The sequence below is a fragment of the Ascidiella aspersa genome, chromosome 3, assembly GCF_963924565.1.
Source record: "Ascidiella aspersa chromosome 3, kaAscAspe10.2, whole genome shotgun sequence".
In the NCBI taxonomy this organism is placed as follows: Eukaryota; Metazoa; Chordata; class Ascidiacea; order Phlebobranchia; family Ascidiidae; genus Ascidiella; species Ascidiella aspersa.
In genome coordinates, this window is record NC_139449.1 from 7,315,766 (window position 1) to 7,331,003 (window position 15,238).

General features: G+C 35.4%; 1 protein-coding gene across 1 annotated transcript; it reads right to left on the reverse strand.

The window, feature by feature from the left end:
- Window positions 1–3,158: 3,158 nt before the first annotated feature.
- On the reverse strand, window positions 3,159–8,170 carry LOC146158999 (solute carrier family 22 member 16-like). The gene is made up of 5 exons (XM_083384820.1): window positions 8,081–8,170; window positions 7,916–8,016; window positions 7,513–7,727; window positions 5,573–5,755; window positions 3,159–3,307 (listed from the first exon to the last, which is right to left on the reverse strand). Exons 1-5 carry the CDS (start codon window positions 8,168–8,170, stop codon window positions 3,159–3,161), a joined length of 738 nt encoding a protein of 245 aa, XP_083240946.1.
- Window positions 8,171–15,238: the final 7,068 nt, after the last annotated feature.

Here is a 15,238-nt window from a genome sequence, read left to right on the forward strand (position 1 = left end):
TTGACAACAGATAAAGAAAACAATTTATTTTTTTCTGTCATAAAAAATAACTTATTGAACCACAAAATTGTTGTGCAACGAAAAAAAAGTTAAGACACACTGATAACCTACAAAGACTATAACAAAACCACCTCGCACTTTAGGCTATTATCTATTTTTAAATCCAAAATATAGCCTACACCAGTGGTTCTAATTACCTTTCTGCCGCGCCCCCCTTTGGTGGTAATTTTCTCATGCCTTGCCCCCCTATGAAAAGCATTTCGACAATTTTCAATTAAATATTACTGAGACAACATGAAAGTAGTGAAGGGTATTATTAATTGTTGGTCGCGCGAAGCGCGAAAAAAATTGAGTTTTATTTGGTCGAATTGGCTAAACTGCTACTCGGGAGGCGTTTCGCATTGGGCACACAACAAATTGCGCGAGCTCGACACATTGATTTTGTCGAGCTGATTTTGAAAAACGTGTTGCGAGGGCATTGACTCCACAGTTGTAAGATTGTTTGATGTCGAGCGCAAAAAATGTCAAGCGCAAATATTAAACATTGCGTTATCGTGTTTCAAAAGATGTAACGACACACAATGCAACGGCAATATTGCAAAAACAATATAGTTTTGCGCAAAAAAATGTCGACTCCCCGAAAGGGCGATAACTTTTATCGTTTATCCATAAGTTAATTACATAGTGCGGTGATACTGCGATGTTGTCAAAAGGAGTTAGAAGATTGGCGTGCAGCGCGAAAATTTTTTGCAGTTTTAATGTTAAAGTTGGCAAAAAACAGAGTTTGTATGTAGAAATTATGCCTAACCCAAACGAAACCATTAAAATCACTGCAAAAACTTAAAAGATTGAAGTCGAGCTCGCGCCCCTTACAATTGCTATGCGCCCCCCAACGGTTCTAGTAACTTCAATATGCGGTCCGCAAAGTATTTTGTTGTTTTTGCGGCCCTTGTACCATTTTAGGTTGGCGACTCTTTTACTATTTTAAGTTGTGCAGGTTACTGTTGGTCTGAAACTATAGGATCACCCCTTAATCAGTGGTAACTTGAATACATTCGCGACACACAACTTATAATAAATACCGTACAAAAAATGTTAAGAAAATATTGTGCACTGTGAGTTAACTCATTGGGTACAGGCAAGCAATGGTGTATTGGTTGTTTCTCGCCTTGTTAACCTCTGGTCTTCAATAGCTCAGCTAATAGAGCGACGGCCCACTATAACCGGAGGTCTTGAGGTGGAATCTCAATGCAGGCTGTTTTTTAAGCCTGCCTTGCTTGCTTATATAATGCATGTAGTATATTAAATATAGTGTACTCGAAAACGTAAGCACTGGTTAGCCTATAATATTTGTAACAACAATAAAAAGCAATGACAAGCAATGTGCTAAGTACAATGAAATAAAAGAAAGAATATAAGAAAATGAAAATATAAACTAAAAGTATAAATATATGTTCAATTTTTAATCAGTAATATGTTATTTCCGAAATCTATAAAATCCGCCAGAGGTGTATCACGGCCGACACGATATAGATTATTATATTTCGTCACAATCCGACCTTGGCCTCCTGCAAGACGCAACGTTGCATCTAAGCCTGCAAATAAAAGATATTTAGTAAAAATAGTTTCGCGAATTATGCCGGAAACTGTTGCTCTGTCCACGACATAACGCAGGTTGTTTTGTTAAAACACCATATTTGTAGCCCGGCTGTCAAAACCGATTGTACGCACAACTTCATTAACGCGTTTAACAATTAGGAAATCAAGCAAATAGGACAGATTGACTATCTATCTAATTCTATACCAATGTCTTTAACGTTGATCAGCCCAGTACGAGTTAAATTGGCCCCGGCCGCAGTTACACACGTGTATTAAATTATTTACTTCATGTTTGGTACGGTAAACACAATGGTGAAATAAATGGTCAACAAGTGTCAAGAATATTTCTCTCGAAATTCTCGCTAGGGGGGAATGTTTCTATTAAACAGTGGGCAACATTGAGTAAAGCAACTAACAACACACTCTAATCCAGTGTTTTTTTACCCCGGAAAAACATTTCAAATATCTTAAATGCCAAGTTTAAAACAGCATAACGTTATGACATTTAAATAAACAACACTAATGAGTTAATCTGTAGTAAATAAAATTTTCAATATATAGGAATTCCAGTCATGCTTTGCAAACCAAAACAGCTTTTATAACTGAAAGGGTAAAATTTTCGAACATACTATATACGCTTAAGCAAATTGTGGCCTAATAACCGTGAATTTCATCAAATTTGCTTGTTTGGGCATAGCCAGTGTTTCTTTTAAGGTGTTTTGTTTTTTCTCCAGCGGTTTCCCAAATTTTGGACTTGCAACTTTTTGGTATTTAAATAAAACACTTGCGGTCTCTTAAAACTACTTAGCGGTCACTCAAACCAAACCTTAAAAAAAAACCTGGACATAGCAATGGAGAAATTTGGCATTGCACGGAATCGTGACATTTTTGTTCAAAATATCGAATATCGGCATCGAAATAAATTGTCAACGATCGAACATGCCTACGGTACTCGCGAGTAGCTATGAAACTATAGGTTTGAGAAATTTCGCTTCGAATTGGTTTTGAGGGGGGTGAGTCAGAAAAAAAATTCTCTGTGTAAACACAATATGACGAAGTGGCTGCTATAGTTTACAGCAGGGGTGTCCAACTCAAACATGCCGGGGTGCCAATTTTTATCTTATTATTTCTTTCCGTGGCAAAGTTTAGTATCTAATTTTTTCTGATATTAAATGCGTTTTTTTACAAATAATAAAAACGTTTATTTGTCCATGAAAAACATATCTTTATTTAATCAAGCAAATCATTCATGCAATGCGCATTACTGCATCTAAGTGTGTGTAGGTGAGCTGAATTTTGCTTCTTGTTTTTTCACACCAAACTATATAATTATGTGAATGCTAGCCTGCACTACAATATAATGTTATAGTATTAGAAATAATTGTTGTCGTAATTGCCACGATTGTTTTATATTGTGAATAAACGATGGCAATTGACCGTATAACAACTTTAGTATTTTTTAAAAATTGGCTGAATAACAAACTATGTATGTTTAGGGGCTCGAGTGCCACATTTGGCACGCGTGCCGCGTGTTGGATATCCCTAGTTCTCAGCCATATCTACCTGTATTTGTCAAGGGCGATCGCTTCCTCGAGGTTGTTGGGAAGAGGAGCGCTCGATGTCTCCGGGAGGAACAGAGCAAGAGCGGAGGAGGAAAACATAAGAGCGGACATCACGTAGAAGGGGATGGACAGGTTGACCATCTCACCTAATACGTTAAAGCAGGGGTCTCTCTACGGCTATAGCCTTAAGCCCACAATTTTTAAATTAGGGTTAAATTTTTTTTGATAGTGTTGCAGACCCAGTACCAGTACAGTTGATACCCAAAACAAATGACCGAGTCCAATCAATATGTGCATATAGCCTTAGGGCAGTGATTCTCAACCTTGTATGGCTTACGGCGCCCCTCAAAAATACCAAATAGATTTTTGGCCATCCGACTGGAGTTTTCGTTGAATATATTACTGAAATATCACTATAAAAGGAACTGGAACAACACAATCAATTTAAGACAAGTAGAAAATGTCATTTGATATAATTGTCTCTAATAAACAAATAGCTGTATCCACGGAAGCTAATTGAGTAAAAATAATATTCTTAAAAATTCTTAAATACCTATTGAAAAAAAAAAGTAGAAATGGTACACCCGGGCGCCGCGGCACCCCGGTTGAGAACCACTTCCTTAGGCCCTGGAAAAATTCGGCCCTCAATTTTTTCACGGTTAAATTTTTGTAAGGCTGATAGTGTTACAGGTCCAGTACCAGTACAGTACAGTTTTTGCTCAAAAATAAATGACTGAGTGGAATCAATATGTGCCTTGTGTGCGAGTTTTTGTGGCTTGGTTTGCAAAATTAGACCCTTCTCTAGTAAACTGCCGTAGACAGTAAACCTAATCTGGCCCTGTTTCCAACCATTTGATTAACCGAACCAAAATTAAACAAAATAAAATCTGCATTACCATATGTGACCCAAGTTTGATTTCCGATACGTAATACTGCTTTAAACTAACACATGGTGGATTATGCCTAAATTATCCAAAGTTCCAGATAATGTTGCACTAAATATGTGATAATGAAAATTACGTTGACCTTAATTCTGTCAAATTATGTGATACTGCATAAGAGCTACACTTAAATTGAAGGACTACACGAAACAACATAGTATGGTTTATGGTGGCTGGTAAATGTATTACAGTGATGAAAAAGTCTAAACGTCAATTCAGTTATAGGAAGTAATGCTAAGAGTAATCCTTTCAGAATGAACAAGTCCAGGGTCGTCAAATTCTAATTTGGTATTGTTTAGAGGGGACGTAACAGCAGAATACTCTAGCAAATCTAACAATTCAGGTCAGACATTAAAAACATTCCAGAGAACTGCGTCGACTCATATGTACCAAAAAAAATGTTCGAGAACACTACGTTAAAGCAAGAATGAACTAACGTTGCAAGGGTGAAATGGATGGGTTTAACAGTCCGGATGTCTGATGCTACCTATGCGTATTATGCTTTCTAGGAAAAAAGTACTGCCCTCCAAATCAATCCAATTGAAATTGAAACTGTCACAAAATACCCGAATAATAATATAAAAAACGTATTGGAATGTAGTGTTTTTAGGCTGTTAAAAAGGTATTAGAAAACTTGGATATTACTATTGGAGAACACTTGATTATAAACTAAAGCTATTGGAGAACTATTGTTCCAATTAATTGTTACTTTCAACATTGTTACCAATTTTTTCTAATGGGTAGATCGACTCGATGACCGTAAGGTCTTTTCGCTGTCCTTGTGTTCTTTTTGATGCTCTTTGTTTTAATATTTGCAAGATGAACAAAAATAAATTGAATCTGAATCTGAGTTTTGGGGAAACACTTTAAGATCCACAAAGAAAAATTTAAACTTAATACAGAAAAAAACATTCAAACTGAAAAATGTTGCGTTAGTACAGAAACTATGGCCATATCCGCTCAAACCAACTTGAAATGCAAAAAAAAAAAATATATATATATATATTTTCTGCTTTGCAATAGTTAATTATCAAAATGCTAAAGAATTTGCTTCTGGAAATTGATTGAATTGCAAGACTTTTGCCAGCAACTTAGTTTTGATGAAATAATAGCATAAATGTACCAGGCTGTATAGTTCAACAGCATGAACGAACTTTATAAGGGCGGTCAATCTAGATGCAGACATTTCACCCGCAGGTATATAAAGGGTGGGCCAAAAGTAGGCTTACAGTTATTCCACAGCGTTGGCTTGTAAGAAAAGGTAGCATTGAATGGCCGCAACGCTCACCTGACCTGGCACCAATGGATTTATTTTTGAGGGTTGTTGTAAAGAACAAGGTAAATGAGAAGAAACCCAAAACAATACATTTACTTTTAGACCCAATAACTGTAAGCCTACTTTGGCCAACTCTGTACATTATACAAGTCTGTACAATGCACAACCCTGTTTTACATGTGGTTAGACCAAACCTGAGAATATAAGAAAGGGGGAGGCGGCCCCTGCAAACCGACCAGACATCGACGCCAGACCGATGCTTGTGGTGCGTAACAGGGTGGGAAAGAGCTCGCCTGTGTAAAGAATCACGATGCCCATGGAACTCGTGACGAAAAACTTGCCAATCATCGCGCTCGTGATTCCAGCGGTGACGTTCACTGCGTGAAACCGTTTCGATAACAGTGGAGGAGCTATGTGTCAAAAAAGCCTTCTGACATGCAAACGATAGGTAGACGTGAGATTTTTGGCACAGATGTTCATTTTGACGCTTTATTTTGATTTTTGCTCAAACCCAACTTGATTTCGGTCTACTCCCCTCCCGTATGACCCTCTAAACCCTTAAATTTTAGCTTGGTCTCAAACAAACGAGAATGAAAATATATTTCTAAGACTATATTTGCTTTAATTTTATGACGTATATTTCTAAATTTATGGCTACTTTTACGTTTTGATGACGTCATCGCTAGAATAGGAATTTTCGTCTTATTAATTAAAGTCATTGAGAAAAAGAAGCTCATAGTTAATCATAGTACACCGAAACCGAATCCGTCGATCAATGATGTTTTTAAGCAAGGCGCGCTAAAAAAACAAGTAGCCTGCCGCAAGGTTCAACGACCTCCGGCCATACCGGGACCGCTTTTAACCCAGTTGGAAGAGCGATGTGTAGCCCAGTCTGTGTAGATCAGTTGGTAGAGCATGGTCCCGGTATGACCGGGGGTCGCGAGTTCGAACCTCACTGTCTAGTTGTTTTTCCAGCCTGCCCTGCTTGCATCATTGATCGACAGATTCGGTGAGACTGATTCGATGGCTTTCGATGTACTAATGATGCGTAAGCCGTAATCGTTCATCAAAAAGCAGCTTCAGAAGAGCTAGATCACAAGGTCATACCATAAAATATATATACGGTTTGCCAACTTTGTATTATCGCGAAAAATCTGTAGGACAAACATACCGCCCATGGTTCGTATCTTTTCTAAAACCGTTAAATGCGATACGCTGGCAATTATGTGATCCAGCATAAGAGTTACACTTAAATTGAAAGACTACACGAAACAACATAGTATGGCTTATGATGGCTGATAAATGTATTACAGTGATAAAAAAGTCTAAACGCCAATTCAGTTATAGGAAATAATGCTAAGAGTAATCCTGTCAGAATGAATAAGTCGAGGGTTTTCAAAATCGTACGCATTAAAAAACATGGCTTTAAAGTTACATGATGATTTGGTATTGTTTTAGGGGGGACTTCTTACACGAAGTGTCTTTTCAACCGGGTGTGTTGTACACCCCAGGGTTTACCAGAATGGTTAAAAGGTGTACCACATCGAAGGGCTGTTCTGGAGGGTACAAGATACCGCATTACAATAAGCCTACGATCAGCTATCGAAATAAATAAATAAATAAATAGGTTGATGACCAGACTGAATGCAGTGCACAATACATGGTACAACATCTATTTTGATGTACATAGCTTGTAAGATACAATATTCTATTTGTGACATCAGAACCAAATAGTTTTTTGAAAATCAATATTGTGAGGTACTATAACTAGTTCTTCATAACGGTTAATAAATAGTTCTTTTTGCAGTACAAATGGGTGTTTGTTTCTATAAGTTCAACGCATTGCGTGGACTGGGGTGTACAAGTTCCTGAGTAAACGTGAAAGTTTGCACTATTCCAAAAAAGGTTGACGAGCACTGAGCTAGGGCACTCTATAGAGCACTCTATAATTAGCCCAAAATCGACGTCCGTGGCATACAGGTTGACAGCGTATTATGTATAAATAGGTTTATGTTTGTTAAGCTTGGGCTTCAGTCGTTCATTGGATACAAATAGTATTTTTGATTGTATGCTGAAAGGGGCAAACACATCTAACAAAACCACCAAGAGTAGTTAAAAAAATTGAAGAGCAAACCGTTTCTTAGCAAAGGAGTCATCAGACACATCACTCCACCAAGAAAAAAACACATGGTGGCTGCGTTACGTCGTCCCATTTTGTGCAAAAGGGGAAGCATAAAGATATATGAAAGAAGATCAACAATTCCAGCAAAAAATGCATTCAAGTAGACACTTCCACCAAGATTTGAAGCATTAAGATTGAAAGTGTAAAAACTAAGCATTGATATGTTCCTAAAAACAAAGCAAATGTCTGCTGCAGTTTCTACTTTTCAACATTTAAACTAATCTATATATAAACATATATTCGTATATCATAATACCCCGAAAATGCCCCACGGGCCACTACGGGGTGGATGAACCCTCCGGTACGAACCAATGCCTCATTAAATATGTACTTTTTTTGTCAAAAAATAACTTACCAAAGAAAGCAGACAATTAATAAACGTTGCCTTAAAACTTTGTTTCTGATCAACAAACTTGTAGAAAGTTTACTTTGCTTGGCAACATTGTTATTCATTTGCTAAAAAAAGAGAAATTACATTTGTAGAAAGTAGAATTAGTTTTATTCTATAGAAGTGTCTTACCTCTGGAAATATTTCGTCCAATTCAGTATTATTATTTATTTTTTCGTTGTTGTGCTTTGTCTCCTGCAGCCATTTGGAAGATTCTGGCATTAGCCTATCAAAATGTAATCATGTTATTGTGCATTAAGAATAATAAATCAAACACTTTACACCATAACAATAGGCTTTAGATATTGCGATTACAAGTATTGTAATCCAACATACAGTTTGCAAAAAATATTTTAACAAACACTGGCAAATTTATAGCAGTGCCCATAACAGGTGATATGTATGTCATTTACGTAAAAAAGATGTCACACTTACCAAAGCAAAGGAACCGATATCAGCTTCATTAAACCTGGAATACGAACCAACCATCTCCAATCTCTCACAAAGTATGAGCATAACGGCATTAAAAGATAACCGCAACAGAAAATGACATTTAATGCAGCTGCACCTGTAGCATGCTGGTGTTCAGACAAGGTCTCCTGCACTAAACATGATGAATTTGGAGTTTCTTTATTGTTTTTTATTACTTTTTATTGTAAAGCCCTCGCTTAGATGTCAAAATTAAGTTTTACCTATTTTACAAGCATATAGCCAATGCCATGTTACAGTAGAAATCATAATCCAAATGTTGACAACAAATGTGTCAGTAGAAAAAAATCTTTGCCAATATTTCAAAAAATTTAATAAGCAATTAGAAGTGATATCAATATCAACCTTGTAGCGTTGGGAGTTGCCACCAAACAGCATGTTGACCTATCTAACTTCTAAACATAAAAAAGCTGTTTTGGTATACTATTTTATTGTTAAATAATTATGTACACGGATATATGAAGACAAACCAAGGACGTTTTGGTAAACTGCTTTCTCACATTGAATGTTCACTATGGACGTCCCTAATCTGCTGTTTAAACATAAGGATTTGAAAGAGCAATACCTATTGTGAACACCAAAATAAAGGCACTGATGTGCACTACTCCAGAGATGAAGATCATAATAATAAACAAGATGTAATTGGTTGCAAATGAAAGTATCAAAAGAGAAATGCCGCACAACGTCACCGCAACTCGTAAAACCAACTGCCTTCCAAATCTTAAAAATAAAAATGGAAGTTTTGACTTTAATAAATATATTTATAATCTCAAAAAACGTTATGTATAGTTCTCTATTAGTAATTGAGTGATGAAGAGATTTGTAAAAAATAGGCCAAATCGTTTGTTAATTTAAAGTATATTCACATCAAAAAGTATTTTTCAGCCCAAAAAAAAAAAGTAAATAAACATAAGTTGAAACCACAGTCATTAACATAGAAAATTTAATCATAAAATATATTAAATTGGATTATCTATTTTATCTCAAGAATGTGTTATAAATGACATGAACAAACAACCACACAGCAACCTATTTACAAAGCTAAAAAGCTTTGTTATTTAACCTATTGGAATGAATTTGTTGATCCAGGCTGACCATATGGGTATAAACATTAAAAACTGGTTGAATCATTGGTGAAAAATAGATTTGCGAGTTTTATTTTAACTGGGCAAAAGCTGATTGGAAATCGTCAACCGTTGTTCATTTAGCACTAGTATGGGCAATTTTTTTTAAATGAGGCACACAAAAAACAGTTGGTGGCTAAAAATTAGAGATTCATGATTATAGATGAATTGGAAAAGTTTGTGTGACCATGCAACAATCATTTTATGAGTTTTTAACATTAAAAAAAGACTAACCTGTCAGAAAGCATGCCACCAACTAAACTTCCGAACATCATCCCAATCATGAGAATGCATTGTGCGGTTGGTCTTTTCCATGATGAATCACAAACCAAATTGAACTTAGCATTAAAAAAAGTTGAAGAGTTTGAAACAGGAATAAAATAGTCTTTTTTTATCATAAACAGTAGTGCAAACGCAATACTGCAACACACAATAAAAAGAATAAAGCAGCAATATTCAAAGCAAAATTTTCTATGAATCTATGGTATTAAGATCAATGACATAATAAACCAAAATAATGCAATAATATCTGTGATAAACTTTGAAAATCGTCAGACTTTTTGAATAAGATAAAAATGGCCTAAAAACACTAAAACAAATGAAGAACAGAATATGTGAAGATTGGGCACTCCATTCTGGGATCAATGTTTGGGCTCGTTGTTTTGGCAAAAGATTATTTACCCTGGTTTAAAGTTGTAGATGAAAGGTGGGTGACGTGAAAAGTTATAATTTTGGTCAAGGATGGAAAAGTTAGGGGTGACGTTTGAGGTTAGATAAGAGGTTTTTTTAATCTAGTTTATGGCTATTTAGGTTTTATTCTTTAAAGCTTAGGTTTTTTTCCAACATTTAACATTTTTCTGATTGTGTTTTGTTATGATGTTGATATTATTCCAATTTCGGTAATATTACTGGAATCTATATGGTCTCATGCATCTGCAAAATTAGCGATTCATCAAATCACTAATAAACCAGAACAAATGTTTTTACGCTGTGGAAGGATTCTAGACCAGCGCCGAATGAAATGTTTAAACAATAAAAATTCACAAAAAATAGGAAAAGGCTATCTAAACGTAATATGTAGGCCTTCTATTTTTCAAATTTATATTCTTACACAAATAAATTTGTTCAAAGTGTTTTGAACTCTTTTACGATTACATTAAGCTAACCTTAGCATATTTATGCTCACAAAACCTACGTTTGCGTACCGGTAGTACAAAAAATACAGGGAACGCTGTCTGCAATGCTGAATTCAAAATAGGGAAATTACCCAACCGTGAGTTTATCTGTGCGACATAAAATGGCGATCAAACAAAATAAAGGGCTGTAAGTTTAATCTAAATAGGGTAATCAATTGACACTATAGCCTATAAATACAAATTGTATTGTATTCTCGACAAGCTCGTGCACAACTGTTCATTTCTACTTTGACCTGATGAAGCACGGTTGTGCGAAAGCTTGTTGAGAATACAATATAATTTGTCTTATATAGTGACACCCGGCACCTCATTACCCTATTTAGAATTAGACAATTTGGCTATTTACAAAAGTTTAATCTAGTTTGCGATATATTCACAACTTACTACAAAATATTACTATTTAACAAGACTTACGCTGGTAACAACAGTTTCTCCAGGAGTCGTGTCGTATATCCAAGTATTACAAAAACTGGTGGTGTTTTCTATTGAAAGATCCTCACTCATTGGTCGCGCAGTGCACCGGTAGTCTTTTTCGCCGAAAATGGTTTTGTTCCAAACTGGGGGTACCTAAGGAGCTCTTTTTTATTCAACAGCTGGGTAGTTAATTTAAAAAGTTTTAAATTTATCAGATTTTACATAACGTGAATGGTTTAAAATCGATTTGCTTTGTGCTGCCATTCATTTAATCCACAATTTATACGGTACCGTTCATGTTACATTTTTACATTAAAGGCTGGCATTTTTGCCCACTTAAATTAACATTTACGGAAGAAATAGTTTAAATAAAAATTGTAAAACAGCGTAGCCTACATACAATATCTCTATATATAGACTCTTTCAGGTTTGTCCGACCGCGGGTATGTTCGCCGTTTAAGAAACTTAACAGAAGAAGGAAAATGGTTTACTGCCATTTAAAGCATAACTATTTGTATATTTCAATATAACGACTTTTTAAGATTTATTACTTTATGAAATGAAATGGCGTTATGAAGTTGTTTTAAAAATTCGTTGAAGCCTACATAGACTATATGCAGTAGGCTGATGCATTTATTTGCAATTGTTTAAACGTGAGAAGCAGCCTAATAAGCACTTTTATAGGCTCCTGCCTGTTTTCTTCTTACCGATGCGTTGTTTTGTGCGCAGACGTGGTCCGGGATAAGATACAAATATACCGGCAAATAGGAATAATACCCACTTGACACCAAAGACATTGAGATCAGGAAAAAAGCCTTGGCGGAACTGCCAAAATACCTGTTGGCATCAGTCATTTAATAATTTATTTCTGCCAGTTAAGTATTTACACTTAGTTTCTATACCAATCTAATTTCAGTTTGGGGCGACTAAGACAGAAACATTGATAAAAGATCTTACAAGATTCGATTAGTAGTTTCGACATATGTAACATAGGCCTAAAGCATTTCCCAGTGTTGTAAACAAGTCGTTTGGAAATGACGTATGTCTAAGTCAAGTCATATGTAAAGTTACTCAAGTTCAGCTCTTATTTTGAAATAAATAACAAATAAAGTCCCAGAAAACTCATAATTAGAGCAATTCAATTCTATCTTAAGTCCTTGTCATAAAAATTACAGGTTAAGCGAATTAAAATAGTAAAATCGTCCTATTATGAGCAATATAGGCCTAACTAAAAATACGAATGAACCAAACACACAGCAATCAAATTTTTAATATGCAAAAAAATTATTTAAAAAAATATGCTTATTGAAAACACTTAATTTCAACCCAAGTCATTTGTCTAAAAGACTTAAGTCAAGTCGAGTCATTTCAAACAGTATTTTAAGTCAAGTCATTGACGTAAATCATTACAACACTGCCAGTTCCAACATCACTTGAGCCGTTAAGCGACAACCAGCGCTCATTGTTTCAAAGATTTTCAAAAGCCAGAAAATAACAACAATTCTTCTTTCTGAGTTCACGGTAAACTAATTTTGAAGCATTTGATTAGGTTTATAAAATTTCACTCCAAGGGTAACGCACGATTTTTACCATAATGGTTGATTTAATTTAACTGTATCGTAAACTATGCCATTGGTTTAACAGTTTACACAATTTTTCAACAATGTAAGTTTCCTCTTTCTGACAAATAGTTGGTTGTCACTTAACCAACTCAGACAAGCGGAAAGTACTTTGGCCCTTCCAATGTTGTGTGTAGGTGCACTGAACTAACGTTCAGATATTTTTCTAGTCGGTAAAGGGTTACACTTACACATAATCCGGAATTACTCAGGGAAAATGGAGACTATAAGAAACGTAAATGTTTGAATGTCTAACTTTAAATGTGAAACAGAAAATCTAGTTTAAAAACCTTAATTTGTGATGCTGAACTAACTTTATAAACTATATACAATTTACATGTGACTATTTCTTTTTGTCGCTCTAAACCCGGCCGGTATACTGTAGCAATCTAACGCCCTAATAAAAATATTTTTCTCAGAACATCTGCGCACTGTAAACTGTAATAACAAAAAAAAACATTTCACTTCCGCACGTCATATCGCATTTCTGTGCAGGGGTTCGCAATAAAAACGACTAGGCCTGTACCAGTGGTTCTCAACCCCCTTTTTTCGAAGCTTTCAAATGGTCGCGGACCCCTTACATTTTTCTGGTGGAATATCTGCGTTTATAGTTCTTTTTAATAATTCAGTATATCTGCCTATAGTGTACCTTATGCTGAATAAATTAACAGACATCACCAAATTACTTTATAACACGTTTGTTTTAATGTGATTTCTGCTGCTGCATCTCCAAGGCAGTCTTTAAATGCGTGGTTGTGTTTTCGATAATGCTAGTATAGATAAACGCATGTCATCTAGAATAGATAAACGCATCCAGTACATGGAAACTGTAATAATCCTGCCATTCATTTAACAATCTATTTGTATTACATTCCTATAGAACTGTTACGTCACACTCAATGCGATTTGTTACGTCACAATGCGATTTACAACATTTTTACAGTGTGATTTTAGGACTTACCAAAATTGTGAAGCATGTTTCCAGCGTTAATTATTGTACTAAAGGTATATTTAGAATATTTTGCGGACCGGTGCCGTTCCGCGAGGAGTTTGTTACCGGTCCTTAGCAGGTTTGTCAGATTAAAATTTTGATTCAACCCGAATGATTAAAAACCCGGAAAAAAGTCACACACAATTAAATGTACTTTTATATTCAAAACACGTTAACTTTCGTTTAAATATACTCCATGGTTCGATCATTGGTATAATAAAAAATCGCAATTAGTATAAGCACTCGTGAGGTTCAAAACAACTATACTGTGCTGTGACCATACAAGTTATATAGCACGTTCACAACATCCTAAAACGCATGATTTTATTGCAAAATTTTACTCATCGTACTTACAATATATCAAAAAATGGACTAAAATATCATCTTTTTTATGTTCAAGCATGCTCACCTTACAGTTCAATAGAATAAATTCACGCAAACAATGTTTATAAACCGTGTCCCATAATAAAAATGATTTATTATTTTGATATTTAGGCAGGAAAAGTTTCGAAAAAACGTATGCATTTTAATTAGTTTTAGCAAGTATTAGCCTCGATAGTTTTAGGCTTAATTTTCAAAGACATTTCAAAATGCGCGCACATTTTTGCATATTTTCGCGTGCACATTTTTTCGCACACTGTGCAAAACAATGCCGCCACGTCCCCTGTTGGCGGGCTGGGTGAATGCCGCTCGCGGGTTTCATTAAGTTTAATAGTTCGTGGATGGGAGCATCTCTTTGCGGCAAAACAAGTTAAAGCCTGCATAAATTTTCTTTATATTTTGTTTTTTTAAGACCGGTCCGCAATAAAATTTCAGTTTTAAACCGGTCCGTAGTGCAAAAAAGGTTGCCGACCCCTGGTCTATAGGAAAGTATAACTTAGAGATTACCATAAACAAATTAACTGATATTCACACCACGACGTCACCACGTGTTCAATTGAACCGCTAGTGCGCAATGCCAGGTTCAGATCTCAAGTATAGATGGCACTCAACAGTTTCATATTATCTATATATATAGCCTATATATATATATATGATAAGTTATGATTAAAACTACATGAAAAACCAAACATCTCTTCAGACTACCAAAGAACGGTTGCATTAAATAAATAAAAGGATATCATTTTATGAGAATATTTTTTCATTAGGTGCCCGATCCGTGTATATAGGAATATCCGAAAATGTGCCGCAATACCATGTATCTCGTGCCATAAATGCTATTTGGCATTGCGAATTATTAACAATACCTTTGAAATTAAAGAGATTACCTCTTTAAACCATATAAACGGAATTTGTTTTTACACGATCGATTAGGATCGATTTAAGCTGTATTTTGGAGCACAAGTAGCCCACGTTTGATAACAGCAGGTTTTTTTAGGAAATAATTGTTCTATGTCGTCACATTACATGACGTAACATCCTGGATGCATCCCTGATGTCGGTGGTTTCCTTGCCGA